The 15,345-nt window shown below is 38.1% G+C and overlaps 1 protein-coding gene across 3 annotated transcripts in view; it reads right to left on the bottom strand.

Annotated features, from left to right (window-relative positions):
• RPS6KA2 (ribosomal protein S6 kinase A2) overlaps positions 1-15,345 on the bottom strand; it is a 298,921-nt gene that overhangs the window by 87,175 nt on the left and 196,401 nt on the right. For all 3 annotated transcript variants that reach the window (XM_066994128.1, XM_048067792.2, XM_013186790.3), the window contains 2 exons: positions 11,802-11,918; positions 7,365-7,446 (listed from right to left, as the gene is read on the bottom strand). In XM_066994128.1, coding sequence (XP_066850229.1) covers positions 7,365-7,395 — 31 coding nt within the window. In that variant the 5' untranslated portion in view covers positions 7,396-7,446; positions 11,802-11,918. The remainder of the gene's footprint in view (positions 1-7,364; positions 7,447-11,801; positions 11,919-15,345) is intronic.

The raw sequence follows: 15,345 nt of genomic DNA, 5'->3' as shown, positions 1-15,345 counted from the left end.
GAATGCCCACAAGAGCCTGGGGAGCACTGGGTGTGCTCCTGGTTTAATTTCATTAGGAGGGAACCCAGCTTGTGGCAAGCCAATCACAGTGGATGGGGATGATTGCTTCAAAAGCGTGGTATGAGCCACAGCACCAATGCTGCCAGATGCTAGGGCTCTCGTCACAGTTTCTGCTGCACCGCTGAACTTCTCATGGAGAAGGATGGGGCTTTCTTGTGAGTCCTGTAGTGCTGTCAGAGCTTTAGGGAGAATAACTGGGCTGTTTTGGGCAGTGAGATATTAAACTGCTGAAGCTGCATTCCAAATGAGCATACAAATATACAGTGAACTATATTTTCATGTTATTGTATTAGCACAGTTGTACTGGAACAAATCTGGGGACAGGAGAGGAAGGGGCAATATTGCTGCATTTACCTATACTATGTATGACAAGTGCAGAAGTGTGTGCTCCTATGTGAACGTCAGGGGAAAAGATAGGGAGAGTGATTATAATTTTTACCAGTATTTAGGCAAAACCTTACTAAATCTATTCTCCTTAGGACAATGGGAAGCACTTTCTATCTAGCAACCTGAGCAGCACTTTTAACGTGGAAACTGTTACAGAACTCAACAGTCAAAAGTTTCATGAACAAAAAATTGAATTTCCTTTGGCACTTAGAAAAAAGCTCTATGGGTAACAGTGTGTTTCCATTAAAAACAAACAAACAAAAAAAACCCCACACAATGAAACAAACAAACAAAAAAACCAACAGCCCAAATGCTCCTTTGCTGGACAGCAGAAAACATTTAAAACATCCAGAGTTAATTTTCTGAACATCTTAATGGTGGGAATTTTTGCCTGATAACAGGATCTTCATCATGCACTTAGCACTGTGAAGAGGCTATAATTTAATCAGGATTTTATACAATGAGAAATCCCGCATGGATTGTATAGAAACAGACAATAAAATCTTTAAGTGATGCATGCTCAGTTTATTTTTATAGTAAAAAGTATTCTGTTCTCATCAAAATACCGTACAGAATCACAAGAGAATACTGAGTATTTAATGAAGAAGCTAAAATTTCAATGAATGCATGTCAATGCTCCTTAGCAAACCCAAGGAAAATAAACTTCCAGCAATGTCTGATATATTCAGACCGGGATGCTCTATAATAGTTGCTGACACAGTAAGCCAGGTTCCTAACCACAGTTCTTTTTCCTTATAATGCATGAACACATTACTCTCTACAGCCTATGTAAGTGTGCTCTCGCAAATGTACTGTATCCTTCCCTCCTCATGAATGCAAGACCTAGATAAGGTGAATCCTTAGGGGAGGAAGAAGAGGTCAGATGCAAGAAGACTTGAAAACGCACAGTAAAATCAAAACCTGATTGTGACCTCTCATCACTGAAGGCTGAAGACCCTCCAGGTTTCGTTTTCAAAATTCCCATGGAAGGAAGGAAAGCGCAGCTTCCCTGGATGACAGTTAATAACTCCAGCTTGCTCCCAAATTAGGGGGGGGGGGGGCACAAAGCTGAAGATCTTCTCATTGACTCCTGGCCCACAGTGCTTGCATGCAAATAGGCGAGGTCCAGATGGTGACCCAAGAGTGTTGCTGTGTGGCTGAGCACATATCAGCTAGACTGATCTTTACATTTTAGAGCCACTTGTGAAATATACAGAAGGATCAACTGTTATTTTGTTTGTGCACATACAAGCTGTTATTTCCTCCCCAGATTTTCCCCTCCCAACTGGAAAATTTACTGTATTCCTAAACTTCATCCTTATACAGAAGCCAGAATGCTTCCTAATTATCCGCACAGGCTTGTGTATTCCTTGTCACTGCTCAAGATCAGTGATAGCCAAGGCAGCTCTGTGCTGGAAGTGGGGTGCTCAAGGACTTTCTGCACTAACTGCACAGCACCCCCAGGTGAGAGGTTGACTTGAATGAAGTAGGCTTGGGGTGCAGTGGGCTGCAAGGCCAGGTCTGTGCAGGAAACCATGCAAATAGGCATTAGACTGCAAGTAGACTTATTTTAAAAAGCAGAAAATCCAGATCCGAAGGCCCCAAATCAGAAAATGTTCTGTTGTTTCCTAATTGGTGACAATGTAGTGACAAGGACAATTTAGGCAGAAACTTCCTTGTGGGGAAACATTCAAAATGCAGAATATTTTTACAAGTCTCCGCTGGATCTTTAAGCGCACTTCCAGGCCCAGAAATGTGGGTTGTTTTTTTTTTTGAGCTTGGAGTCCTGACATTTGACAAGTTACAGTTTCCAGAGTAAAGGAGCAGCACACTGTGGTGGTTCCTGAAGGTACTAAGCACTTAGCCTTACCTCAGACGGCAGGGCAAGGGGACTCTGCTGTGGGACCTGGATTTGAAGGAAATTGGATATGTGGTCAGAACTTCCCCTGTGAAATATTTAGAAGAGTATAATAAGAGGTCAAGGAAGATATTAAAAAGATTGAAGAACACTTTAGGATAATAAACCAAAATTTAAAAGTTGTAACAGGGCAAATAACACGGCCTCTCACCAAACACAGGGGACAAATAGAATAGGATGACAGCTTGAGAACCTGAGCACTACAGATCTAAGCCTATTTGAGGTGAAGGCTCTTTGTAAGTCCCGCCTCATGAGGTTAACTTGTTCTTAGATTTTTATTCTGTTGCATTTTTGTTCCTTTCAAACCAGAGGGAAGCCACTAGTGTTCATTGTCTTAGATCTAAACACAACAAGCAGTAGCATGAAGGGGAAAAGTGAAGAAGCCTCTTCAGCTGATGCCCAAGCAGGGAAACCACTACTACAGTTTTACCAACGGTTTGGATGGAAATCACAGTCCAGCTGGCGACATCTCAGTTAGTTGTTAAATTTAGTATATAATTATTATCGATGATCTAACGTCCCCTGAAAACACAGGGAAAGCTCTCTGTGAGTCAGCAGAGCTTCTCACAGAGCTTACTGCATCTATAAACATCATACCCAGTCAGCACAACTATAAACCCATAAGCCTATTGGCTTAGTCTGAGGGGGATCATAAACTGCAAAGCACTCCAGAGCTTTTGACAAAACAGATTACCATTTCTAAACCCCATAAGCAGAAACAGGTAGAATCTTTCAGTTCTCAGTGTCAAATAGTTCTGAGACTTACACAGCCCATTACCAACAAGATGGGCAGATGCAGACTACTTCCTTGTGACTCACTGCATAACATCTGCTAGATCATACCTCCTCATTGTAATATTTACAAAGTTCAGAAGCATTATATCAATGAATTACGGTTTCATGCCACTTTCTGTAAGATTACATATCTCCTGGAGGGATAGGTCTTACATTTTCAAGTTCCAGAGATAACACTCTTATTGCAGCCCAGCATCTGTGGGGGGGATTTACGAACATTTCACGTTTAATGAGGCTTACATTGTAAGCAATGTAAACAGCTCTTGTTTATGGAATCCTGAAGCACTTCCAGTAAAGTTGATGGAGCCTGAGACACCTTGAGAGAAATACTGAGTGAATCAAAATAATAAACCTGCCCTTTCCCTCTGTCCCAGCTTTGCTGGAGAATACAAGGCACACATATATGGAATAATCAGTCCCTGTTTTCTTCCCATTTCCTCAGTTTCCCAGTACATTCAGGGTAGGAAGTCAACACTCACTTGACTCAAGTTCAATTTAATTAACTTGCATTTTTTAAATCTAAAAACTCATTTTCAAGAAAAAAAAAAGAGTGCAATGAAGACATGAAAACAACATTTTAAGATGGCATTTAACAGTATAATCTGATGACCAAACAAGAGTCTCACCTTGAAAGGTATCTAAGTGCTTAGATATTTTTCAGCATCTGGACCCCCCAGTAAGGGTTTATATTTGCAAAGGTTGGTATTAGGATATTGTATTTTAATGAAAACCATTTCAAGCTGAGAAATGTTAGACTTCTACACATACATTCAGCCTTTTAATACAAGGTATTCCCATCTGCTACATAACAGACATAATATTCTCAAAATTTTTGGATAAGGTTTTCCTAAAATCAATATTTAGAAAGAAACTCTTATCTAGTTTCTGCAGGGAGTTCTCTTCAAAAACAAACAAACAAACAAAATAAAAACCACAACCTCCTGCAAAAGGAAATGAAGTGTGAAGGAGAGAAACTTGTGTGTGGTGTTCTCATTTATAACCAGCAGGAGCAATGGCTTTCTCATTTTCAAGCATCCAATGCTCCTATCAGTGTTTATTCAGACATAGTTTACAATTAATATAAACTTTCATAAGGTAAAGATTAATTTTATTTTCACAAATGTTTGTAACTACAGCATGGGCCTCAGCAAACTTTTAAACTGGAATACTTTGGATTTTAATTCTGCTTTCACAGATGGAGTTGCTCTGCTGTTTGGCAGATCTTCTTCAAGCTTAAATCTACAAATGCCTTTTCTGTATCAAACGGCTTATTTGGGCTGCAAATGTTTGGAGAATGGTACTACGGATTGCTGTAACCTTCTTATACTAGCCTTTGCTGTTGGTGAATTTTCATGGGTCATACTAATTAGAAAAGGACAACCACTTTGGGAAGAGGCAGGAGGCAGCAGACCCACTGGAGGAAGCACTATTTTGTACTACTTCTTCTTACACATTTTCAGCTGGTCACTGCCAGTGTCAGGCTACTGGGCTGGGAGACACTTTTACAAGACCCATCATGGTTGTTCTTCAGAGAAAGTACAAAGCTAATTTTAACCCTTCACTCCTGAAGGCATTTAACTTCTTCAGATTCCTATTTATCTGTATTTTAGTTCTTCAGACTTCTCCAGAAAAGAAAAAGCAGTTTTGTTCCCTCATCTTTTTTTCCCCTTTCCTTTCTTCTCATTTCTCCATTTTATGTTTCACAGATTTGCTTTGCTAAAGAAAAGAACAGCCATGATATTTGGGGCTGTGTCAGTGGCACTGGCTCCCAGAGCTTTGGCTTTGTTGCTCCATACTGTACTGTGCAGTACAGATTAGGAAGGAAAATTGTTCAGAAATTTGTCTTGTAGCATGTCTTTTGTCAGTTAATAGTGAACACAATGTACACAAGTACTTGTGGCTTTGCTCCCATTACTTGACATGGTAATAAACAGTTCACATTGGAGTGACTTCCAGCCTTTTTGAGTGTAGGTAGGCAGCAACGATTCAGCACTCTCACTTAAAAGATGAAATTAAGCTGTCAGAAATATTATCTCTGTGCCAGAAGTTACAAGGAAGCTCACTGACGGCAGTTCTCATTTTTGCTCTTCTCACTTGCCCTGTGCCAATGGGATTTTGCATTCATTTTTCCAGTTCAAGTTAAACAGCTGTTAAATTTAACTTATCTGTAGTTCCTACCAATGTGTTAGTTATCTTCATATTACTGAGAAACTCTCAGTTACCAGTCAGAGGGGTAAATTTGAATGGGAGAGAAATGTGATCCAGAAAAGATCACAAAGCAGCCTCAGTTTTTGAATCTTGTCACTCACGTTTGAGGAAATAATTATATATATATATATACACATATATTATGCTGTAAAAGGCCAAGGGAGGAGAGAGGCAGCAGCTCCGTGCTATAATGAACTAAAGAACTGTAAACACAGGAGGCATCTGGAGGTACTTATTATTCTTGATGTAACAGAGCTGAAACCACTTTGGGTAGTTTAAGATCACCATTTAAGTTTTGAAATTTCCTAAAAAACTCCCATAATACAGGTTATTTTTTCCAGTGGAATCTAACATTACAGATGTAGCTATTATACATTAAAATACAATAAAGTGTTTGAGGATCTAGAAGAAATCCTCTCCCTATCCAAAACTGGTTTTGCTCAATACACCTCAGTTATAGAAAAAAAAAGAAAAAAAAAAAAAGAGAGAGACTACCCAATTTTCACCTTAGATGAAAAGTTGTGGGTTCTCAAAAGAAATAGAAACAAGTCTCTGATATGAGTTCACATCAGAGGGGTCACACAGTCCTTCCTCAGATGCTGTGCTCTGCAGGAGACAGCTTTCGCTGGTGGGGAAAGCTCTGAGAGTTGAGTTCAGCGCAGTTAAAACACTTCGTGCTTCTGCTATTGGGTGAGACATCAGAGATTCACTCTATTACACATACTGTATACACAGTCCTAACCTTTTACTTTCTACGTATTAAGTCCAGAATTATTTAAGTGGCTATTTACACCACACTCTTCTGCCAGAACAAACTTTTCCATCTACTTTCTAAACAAAAAGATCAGCACAACTGCATCACCTCGAACTACTATTGCTTTGAAAAAGCTTTGCTAGGGTAAACGACCTTGCAAATTCCTGGTTTGCCACTTCCCTATCTTAACTAGTGCTCAGAAGAAGTGCTGTACCTGCCTGTCACCACCTTCTGAAAATCTACCTTGCAATTACCGATAACTTCACTGTTTTACTTCGCCAAACTGAGGCATGCTAAAGCAAGTTGGATTCATAAGTCATCAGAGCTGTCTCAAAATTAGCTCTCTTCACATTAGAATAGACACTTAGGCATGATTCTGCACTGTGCAAACCCTCGTGGTCTCAGAGTAAGTGAAAGAGTTGCTTTGGGCAAAATGAACCCTGTCATCTTCATCTGTAAAACATGTCAGACTTTGGAGGGTTAAAAACAGTACAGTGCTAGGTCAGGGAAACAGGAAGAAGAGTGGATCTTCTTAACTCTCTGGAGGAACAAACAACAGGGACTTCAGCTGAGACCAAACTTTCCATGTTTGCTATTCAGTCCTCTCCCTTTACTAGACACTTCCTTTTGGTCTGAGTGAGGTGGTAGCAGCCAATGATCCCAGAAGAGGATGACCAGATTCAACAGTCAGTCATTAGGCCTCAGCCTACTGGAGGCCATACGCTCATGAGTTAGGAAAGCAAGGTGTCAAAAACCTCAGAACAACTCATCACACTTGAAAATACGTTCCCGTTAATTTTCAAGCATGTAGAGAAACACCAGGTGGAGGGCCTTCCTGCCCAATAGGAGTCATGTTCTACTTCAGCAACACCCTTATTTAAAAAAAAAAAAAAATGCTTCAGTTTACTTCAGAAACAGAGATACTGCCACTCTAACACAATTTAACATATGCCCAACAGAATTCCTATAAGTAACGCTAAGAAAGTAAAGAATGCAAGCAGCTAGAAAACACCAAAGCTCTGTTTTCATGCTCTCGAACTGTATAGGTAACATTTTCTGTGTACCTTTCTCTAGAACATTCACTACAGTGAGGCAGATTTTTCAAGGGTGACAGAAACATATTTTTGCACTGATATATACCATATAATAACAGCAATGTAAAAAAAAAAAAAAACCCAACAAGAAAAGTAGATGATAAATTATCACAGAAATGGGTACTGCAGCTACTGTCCCAATCCTTACCTTTCAGAGTTGCTTTCTTAAGTACCTTCATGGCATAAAGCTGACCTGCATCAGACCCTTTAATCTTCCTCACTAGAAATACCTGTAAAAAACCAGACATCTTGTGTAAAAGGGGAACGAGCTTTTAGTTACAAGGCTTGCTGTATTTGATGGAGGAACAAATACTAAGATTCTGGAATTCCAATGAAAACTCTTAGCTGAAAGTACTTCATATATTTCACCTGCAATTTGCTGAGCTAGCTCTAGAAAGCTTCAGTTTTAAACCTTTACTCCCTCACAAAGAAAATATGTTTGACGTTATTAATAGCCCTTTCACATTCAGTTAAAGATGAGTGAATAGTCATAAACAATGTGTGCACATTTCTTCATATTCTGAACAGCTTTACATGAAAAAAAAGCAATGTATCGTACTTAGGAATGTGTAGTTTCTTAAAATTATTTTTATCAATTAAATTAAGGAGAAAAAACAAATTAGTATAATTTATGTCCTAAGTCATGAGTGATGACTAACCTAGGATGTCACTGAAGCAAAAACTTCATACAGCTGGAAGCCTGTTCAAGCATACTTAACAAAAGATAGAACCATTTTCATTGACAAATACACTACTATAATAAGGGCAGCTTTCCTTGCTACAGTCTCCCATGTTACATCTTTTGGTGTAAATTTTTTAATTGGAATAAAATACAATTGTAGCTAAAATTCTGATTTACTGCTGTTGTTGTTCTTGTTTTACTCCATGCATCTATTACTTCTTGTCTGACTGGAGCGCATTTTTGTTCTTGTTTTTTATTATTATTATGTATTTTAAGGGTGTTCCAGTATTAATATTTGAAAATAAAAGAAAGAAATAATTTAGTTGATTCCTAGGGCTCACTCTGCTGAAATCGGAACCACCAAATGACAGTGGCTCTGTTGTTATTTCAGCACCTTTGCTACTGGACAGAAGCCATAAGTAAAGCCAAATGCAAAAAGAGCTACAAGTCCACGTATAAAGCATATACTTATAAATACATGAATTAACAAAGGCTAGCTGAAATAATTTTACTGAAGAATGTCTACTTAGATTACAAAAATCTGTGGAAATTGTTTTAATTCATCACTTGTTCAGGAGTTATGCAGGAGTTATGCCACCATCCAAAACATAAAAAGCCAAAAAAAAAAAAAAGAAAGGAGGAAATCTGTTCTTAGCACATTATTTGCAAGTTGAAAGACACTTCCTCCAGAAAAAAAATAAATCTGTAAACAGATTACAATTTTCTCAAACACCCTTTGAGAAAAGGGTCATGGGGAGAGATAACGACTTTTAACAGTCACCTAGAGCATCTGGGAGAGAAAAAAAAAAAAGGTAAAACAAACAAACAAACAAAAAAAAGGTAAATTCTTTCCAAACACCTTGAGCAGGGCTCTTACATCTGTACAGCATCACAGCTACAACACTTCTGTGATACGATCTGATACATTTTTCGTGAGCCTTTCATTCTCATATTTCCTGTGCATGCGAGATATGCACAGTTCTTCAGCTGAGCTGCCCTGACTGGCTGAGATCAGGCACATGTTGCTTGTTCCCATCTCCTGTTTCCTAGTTTGATGAACACACAAGTACCTCCGGTACTCACAACTGCAGAAACAAATTATGAAATCTGGATGCAACATAAGACTTTCTGAAGTGTTTTTCATTAACATTCATGATAAATTAAGCTCAGCTGCTCCAGTATTAACAGGAAGTCAACTAATTCAGAAGTTCAGCTACAGCTAGAGAGAGAAATGTTGGGATAGTCATAAAGCAAGTTTGCCCCAACATCAGATTTTAATCTTTAATAATATTGTGTAAAAATGGTAATGGAATCCAACCTCACCCCCACCCCCCAAGCAAACAACAAACTAAAACCAATCCCAAACCCTTAAGATAATGATTTTAAAACATACAGAACATACAACAGTACAGCATGCTGCATCTGCAGAAATATTAGGCTGCAGTTCAAGAAATACATTACCTGCCATGTACAGCTAGTAATACCCCTATTGCTGTAATAAGCAAAATTATCAATTTATGTTACTAGTCACTAGTCAGTTGTTCTCTGTTGCATGGCATAGGGCACTTGGTCTGCATTCCCTCCAAAACAGATGAGTCAAGAACAGTGTGTGCTGTTTCAGAGAAAATTAAAATAATTATCAAACCAAAAAGGAAACAGGACAAATTAAAATGCATTGTATTGCAAAATGGAGTTTGCATCCCAATTATTCTTAAAGGTATAGTCTTGATAGTACTTGAGACTATTGAGTGGTCCTAGAGTACTTACCAGACTGTTTATGTTAGCTATATAATACTAGTTTGCCAGAATAGCACAGGCATGTGCCTGAAAATGACTTTTAATTATCTAGTTTTATATGCATGCAAACACCTCAGGTTATGAATAACTAAATGTATTGATAGAACTACTAAAAGTGCCTTAGCTGGAGTAATGGGTACATCATCAAATCCCAACCCAGAAACCTAAGCAAGTGCTGTGGCTTTCAACAGAGTTGAGCATACTCCCTCTGAAACCAAAGGCATGTTCTTTAATCCTGCAGGAAATGATTTAGGTGATTTTTGCTCCCTAGGTAAACAACTTGAAAAACAGCAGATTTGCATCCCCAGAGACTTACAGATTTGATCAGCTGAAATACTGAAGTGATGAAAATTTAGGTGACTGAGGACTGCATAAGAAACACTGAACAGACTTCCTTCCTCTGTGTCTTTGCTGCTCTGGTGAGTTTACTGGCCTGTTTCACATAAGATACCAAAAGTGACTTGTAATCACACACAACTCCAGACAGGTATGATGTCCACACACCCACATTCTGATTCTGCAGTGATTTCAGTGGAGCATGCCCCAGAAATCAGACCTCCTTTTGGGAAGCGGTGGCAGAGAATAAACTTTTTGCTTATACAATGCCTAAAACTAGAATGCCAACTTGGACAGATAATACCAAAACCACATCAGCACAATCTAAGATAGCCAGTGAACCATTTCTAAAATATTTACTGCACAGATATGAAAACTGGCTATACTGCTTCTTTTACTTTTGAAGAAGAGATTTTGTTCTCTTGTACTTTTCCTCCTTGTAGTAAATCACAGAAGAAATCTAATTCTGAGTTGTTTTATTTCTCACATTTCTTTAACATTCAAAACTCGAATATCATTATAGTGCTCTCAAGCAATTCTCTAGAGCAAAACTTGGTAGTGAATGCTAACTCTCCTGATTTCTCTCATCTCAGAGATCTTCTAACAGCCTTACTTATCAATACGGTTCTGGAATACTCAGAAAGCTACTAAGTACTCCCCAAATAGCTTTATTTGTCAATAAAACTGAAGACCCTGATTCATTGTCATGGTGCTCAGCTTTGTGCTGGGTGCCTCAGCAGATTTTAGGTATGAGCCAGTTCTTCAAGTCAGCTGGAATGATCCACCTCTGAAGGCTGAGAAATGAGAAATATATATATATATATATATATATACATATATACACACTCACATATATATGTATTTAAAATGGTAAGGACTTCCATGTCCAGTGTCAATTAGGCTCACCATTCTGCAGATTTCAAAGTCTTATTTAGTTAAGCTATAGAAAGAGTTTAATACTGAACTGAGTCCTCCCTCTTTCTCTGTCTTTCCTTCCTATTCTTAATTGCAAATGACATATCCTGTTGAAGAAGAAACACCTTTGGGATTAAGCAAAGCCTTGGACTTAAGATAAAAAATATTGTTTCTCGATAACTTAGCTTGTGGTTGTAAAAGTAGGCAATTTTTTAAATAGAAATGCTTTATATATGTAGTATACGTACATATACACTTGCATAAACACTCAGCAATTAATTGCATTAGGAAACAGATCTTAGTTGTGGGCAATAAAATCAAACTGAAAATGAAAACACTGCTGGTTAACAAATGAAAGCTTGAAACTATGAACTACTTTACATCTCATCGTTAGAAAGAAGTATTTCTCAAAAAATCACTATGAGGTAACCAGCAGGGTGAGTGATAGGGACTTCAAAATATGCCTGGGATCCCATCTGCCCTTAGCAGAAATTGGGAAGCAGACATCTTTAAGCCTTTGAACGTTCTTACCACTAAGCAGCAGTAGTATGCTCACCTCCTTAGTGGACAGCTCAGAAAGAAGAGTCGTCTAACTTCATAAATAGTGTTGCTCATTAATGCTCACTTGTGCTCATTAGTTTGGGTCCAGAGCTATAAACTTCCTAAACTGTTTCATATACAGGAATCCAGCAAAAGACAAAAGTGCTATTAAAATGACAGAAGAGATTTGGATTTGCTTATCTGCTTTTACAATACAATTTATATACAAACAGTGGTACCAGTGTAAATGAACTCAGAGAAAGGACATGACATTTTTAGTGTTGCTCTAGGTGATTAGATGGCATTAAAAATTACCTTTCCATATGAACCTTGTCCTAATACTTTCAGCAGCTCAAACTGAGAAGGATCTGCTTTTTCAAAACCTTCCTTCACATGATGACTGATGTCTATTTCCTTCACTATACCTTCTTCCTGCAAAAGAAAGAAAGAAACAAACAAAATAATAAAAAATCCCCAAATCAGAACTGTTATCCTAAGGAAACATTTTGTTTATTAAAATCGCATCTGCTCTGATGCTACAATCATATATGAAATCTTGCAAAATGAACCAAATGCTTGTCCAAACATTCCATGTGCATGTAAGGAGCAGGAGAGGGTCATGGGTTAGATATCAGGACATCTAGGCCTGCTCCTTCTGTTTATTAAACATCAAAATTATATCTAAATAAAGATACAGCAAGTTGAAACAGAAACACACTGTAGAGCTTTGTGCTCATCACAGACCTTGCTAACAGTGACATGTACATCAATACTACAGAGGGTCCAGCACACTTCTCTCCACATAATTCCTAACTCTTGCTCATAACATCATTTAAACCCACCTTAAAAAGTGAAGCTCACTTGAGTCTCAAGCAGCAATTCTTCTTATGAGTAGGCAATAAAGAAAAGGCATTGTTAAAAGTGGCTCTTCCTATTTACCTTGAAGAATGGAAAGTTACTACCAGTAACCTTCTAAATAAACAACAAAGATCTAGATGTGAAATCGAGGTGGTGGGAAGAAGAATAGTGAACATAAGAAACCAGCTGAACTAGGACTTTCATCTCGCAAGTTGTAACACAACATATTCGTTTGAGTTGTTTGTTTTATGTTATTATGGCATGTTCCTCTAAAAAGAGAATGACTGGGTCATGTGAGACCCAGAGGGACTATGCAGAGTTTGCAGCAACCCAGAAAGCCATTGAGCTGAAAAGAAACCTGCAAAAAATAACTTATCTTCAAGGACAAAGTAGTGAGGGAAGATGCTACTTATATACTTTCTTATTTCTGAAGTGTACTGTACACCTGAATTTGATTTTTTTTTTTCTGTTCAAACTACTTGTTCTAACTTCTGAACAAATGGAACATGGATTTTGAGTACAATTTTTTGGTTTGTTTCATTTCCCAGATTTAAGTGAATTGCTCACTTAGGAATAGGCTTGAATATTTCTGCACCTACCAGAAATTATTGAAATCTCATACATGTTACTTTTAGATGGATTTTTTTTCCCTCAAGAAAATATCTTGATGAAAGCTATAAATATATTTGTAAAGTTTTTCTCTCTTCTTAAATTAAATGTGGAAAAAATAGCATCCTAAAATGAAAACGCATTCCCAAATAATTTGGCCATTGGGCCTTGAAACACATTCACAAAACACATCATTTGGCCATGAAACACATTCATTTACTGAACAAAAATAAATGTGATTTACCTCTCCCCCAAGAAAATTGTTATCACTTTTTACCGGCTGTAATAACACTTCCAATGCATGGCTAGTATTACTCTAATTGCTCTGCATACTACAGCTTCATCCTTTCTCTTCCCTTCTCTGCCTCCTTACACTCATGTGCTTTGGAACAGGGACTATATCCTCTTCTTGGTTTGGAAAGTTTCCTGTACTTTGTGCATGCTCCCAGAATCATGGAAAATAATCATCATCCGACAGCAACTATTTTTTCTGATCCTAATTTCTCTAGTTCAAGTGATTTGTATGAAAGGAAATGCTTGAAACCAACAACCAATTTTCATAGAGAGATTTAACGGTTTTCTAAGTATATAGCTGCCAGGATCCTCTCGTTTTTCTGGTTTTAATTGCTGTGGGAGACTGCGTATCTTTCTGATTTTAAAAAATTCATTATTTTCTTTTTCTGTATGAGAGAAACAATAGTGAACTAAAACAGATCCGATAACACTGTATTAGCTCTGTTTCTTAAGGAAACCAGGTATTACAAACATGGTGTAATCAAAGCCTCCATCAAGTTCTGAAGTGAAGAGCTTTCATACTGAGGGATGTGCATTTTACATAAACTGCCTGCAGCCAAGAGACTTGCACTCTGTTAAGAACATTATTTTGAGCTACGCCTGCCCTACCACACTACAGTTTTGGTAAAGTATCTGGACCGCCTGGATCACTAGCCATTGTACTCATAAAGGCTAAAAATGACTCCCTGTATAGTCAGGCTTCTGCCCTGATTCATCACCTTTTTCTCTGTATAACAGACCTTGTATGCTTGGGAGTTTACTCTCTATTGACCATAAGCAGAATCTGGGATGATTGGCTTTCACAGGCCAACCTCTGCATGTGTACAACCCCCTGAAAATGATCATATTATGAAAAAACTGAAAGATTTTTTTCTCGAGTTAGTGCAGCTTGAGTGCACTTGGTCATCATTTCAGGATTTTGCCCATCTCAGCCCAGAAGCACAGTACAGCAAGGACCATCAGTCAGAACCAGACGAAGTAGTAGGTGGATCTAAATTTCACAATATATTTAGGAGACAAAGCTCTACCAAAAAAAAAAAAAAAAAGAAGAAAAGAAAAAAGAAACCCCATTTTTATGTACACTGTCTTCCTCAGATTTACTTTTCCTCTGAGGTAAAATTTTGATCTCAACAACCATGGATGAGATCTACCACCTGAGGGAAACATTAATAACCTGTTTAATTCTGGAAGGCTGCATTTCCACCTGAACCATGGAGATATTTCAGTTACATTTACAGGTTTAAATGATGAGAGTTTCAATTTATCCATTCAGATTAGTCACCAAAGTCACAGGCCTTTAACCATAAGCATATTTCTCATTGTACTATTGAATTCAATATAACTTCTTTAGTTCAATGCATTTAGTTACAGGATTATATTGGGAGTATTAAGGTGATGACAATTCAGCTTGCTTGAAGGTTGCTTAAAACATTCTAGCATAATTATTTCATAACTTGCAATAAAAACGATACTTTAATTTCATGTGCATTTAATTAAACCTCAAAAATATTATTTAACAGAACAGGGCTAAATACAACCTTACCCGTGTTTTATCAGAAAAGCTGTGATTTTAAAGATTGGAAAAAGCCTGTTGATTACACGACTTAACAGAAATACAGAAACGTTGGTTAGAAGGAACTTTTGGAAGTAATCTGGTCCAACACTCCTGCTCAGACTGTCACTGACACTTGATCAGGCCAGCTGGTTTTTGTCCACTGTAGCTCTCAGTGCCTCAATGACGCTTGAGCCACTTCCTGTGAAAGGTTATTCTTCGATTTGCCTGGCTCAGAAATGCCCACAATCATGTCAAGCTGCCTGCTCCACAGGGTCTTAGGAGGAAGCAGGATATTTTTCTAGGAAGGCAGGATTTCCTGTGGTCTCCTCACTAGGAAGGGGCAACAAAGCAGCACTGAAGAAAAGCATGCCAGACTGCTCCTTTTGTCACCAGTCATCACTACAGTGGCATTACTTGTGAGCTGCCTAAGGGACAGCTGGAATTTTAGCTGGTACGACAAATCCGCCTCCCACTAGAGCAAAAAGCAAAACTTCACTACTTGAGACTCAACACAGGCACAGTCCCTTTAAGGAAATATATTCC

The sequence above is a fragment of the Anser cygnoides genome, chromosome 3 (assembly GCF_040182565.1).
Source record: "Anser cygnoides isolate HZ-2024a breed goose chromosome 3, Taihu_goose_T2T_genome, whole genome shotgun sequence".
Lineage (NCBI taxonomy): Eukaryota > Metazoa > Chordata > Aves > Anseriformes > Anatidae > Anser > Anser cygnoides.
Note: the sequence above shows the minus strand (reverse complement) of the source record. Positions and strands in the feature narration are given on the sequence as shown.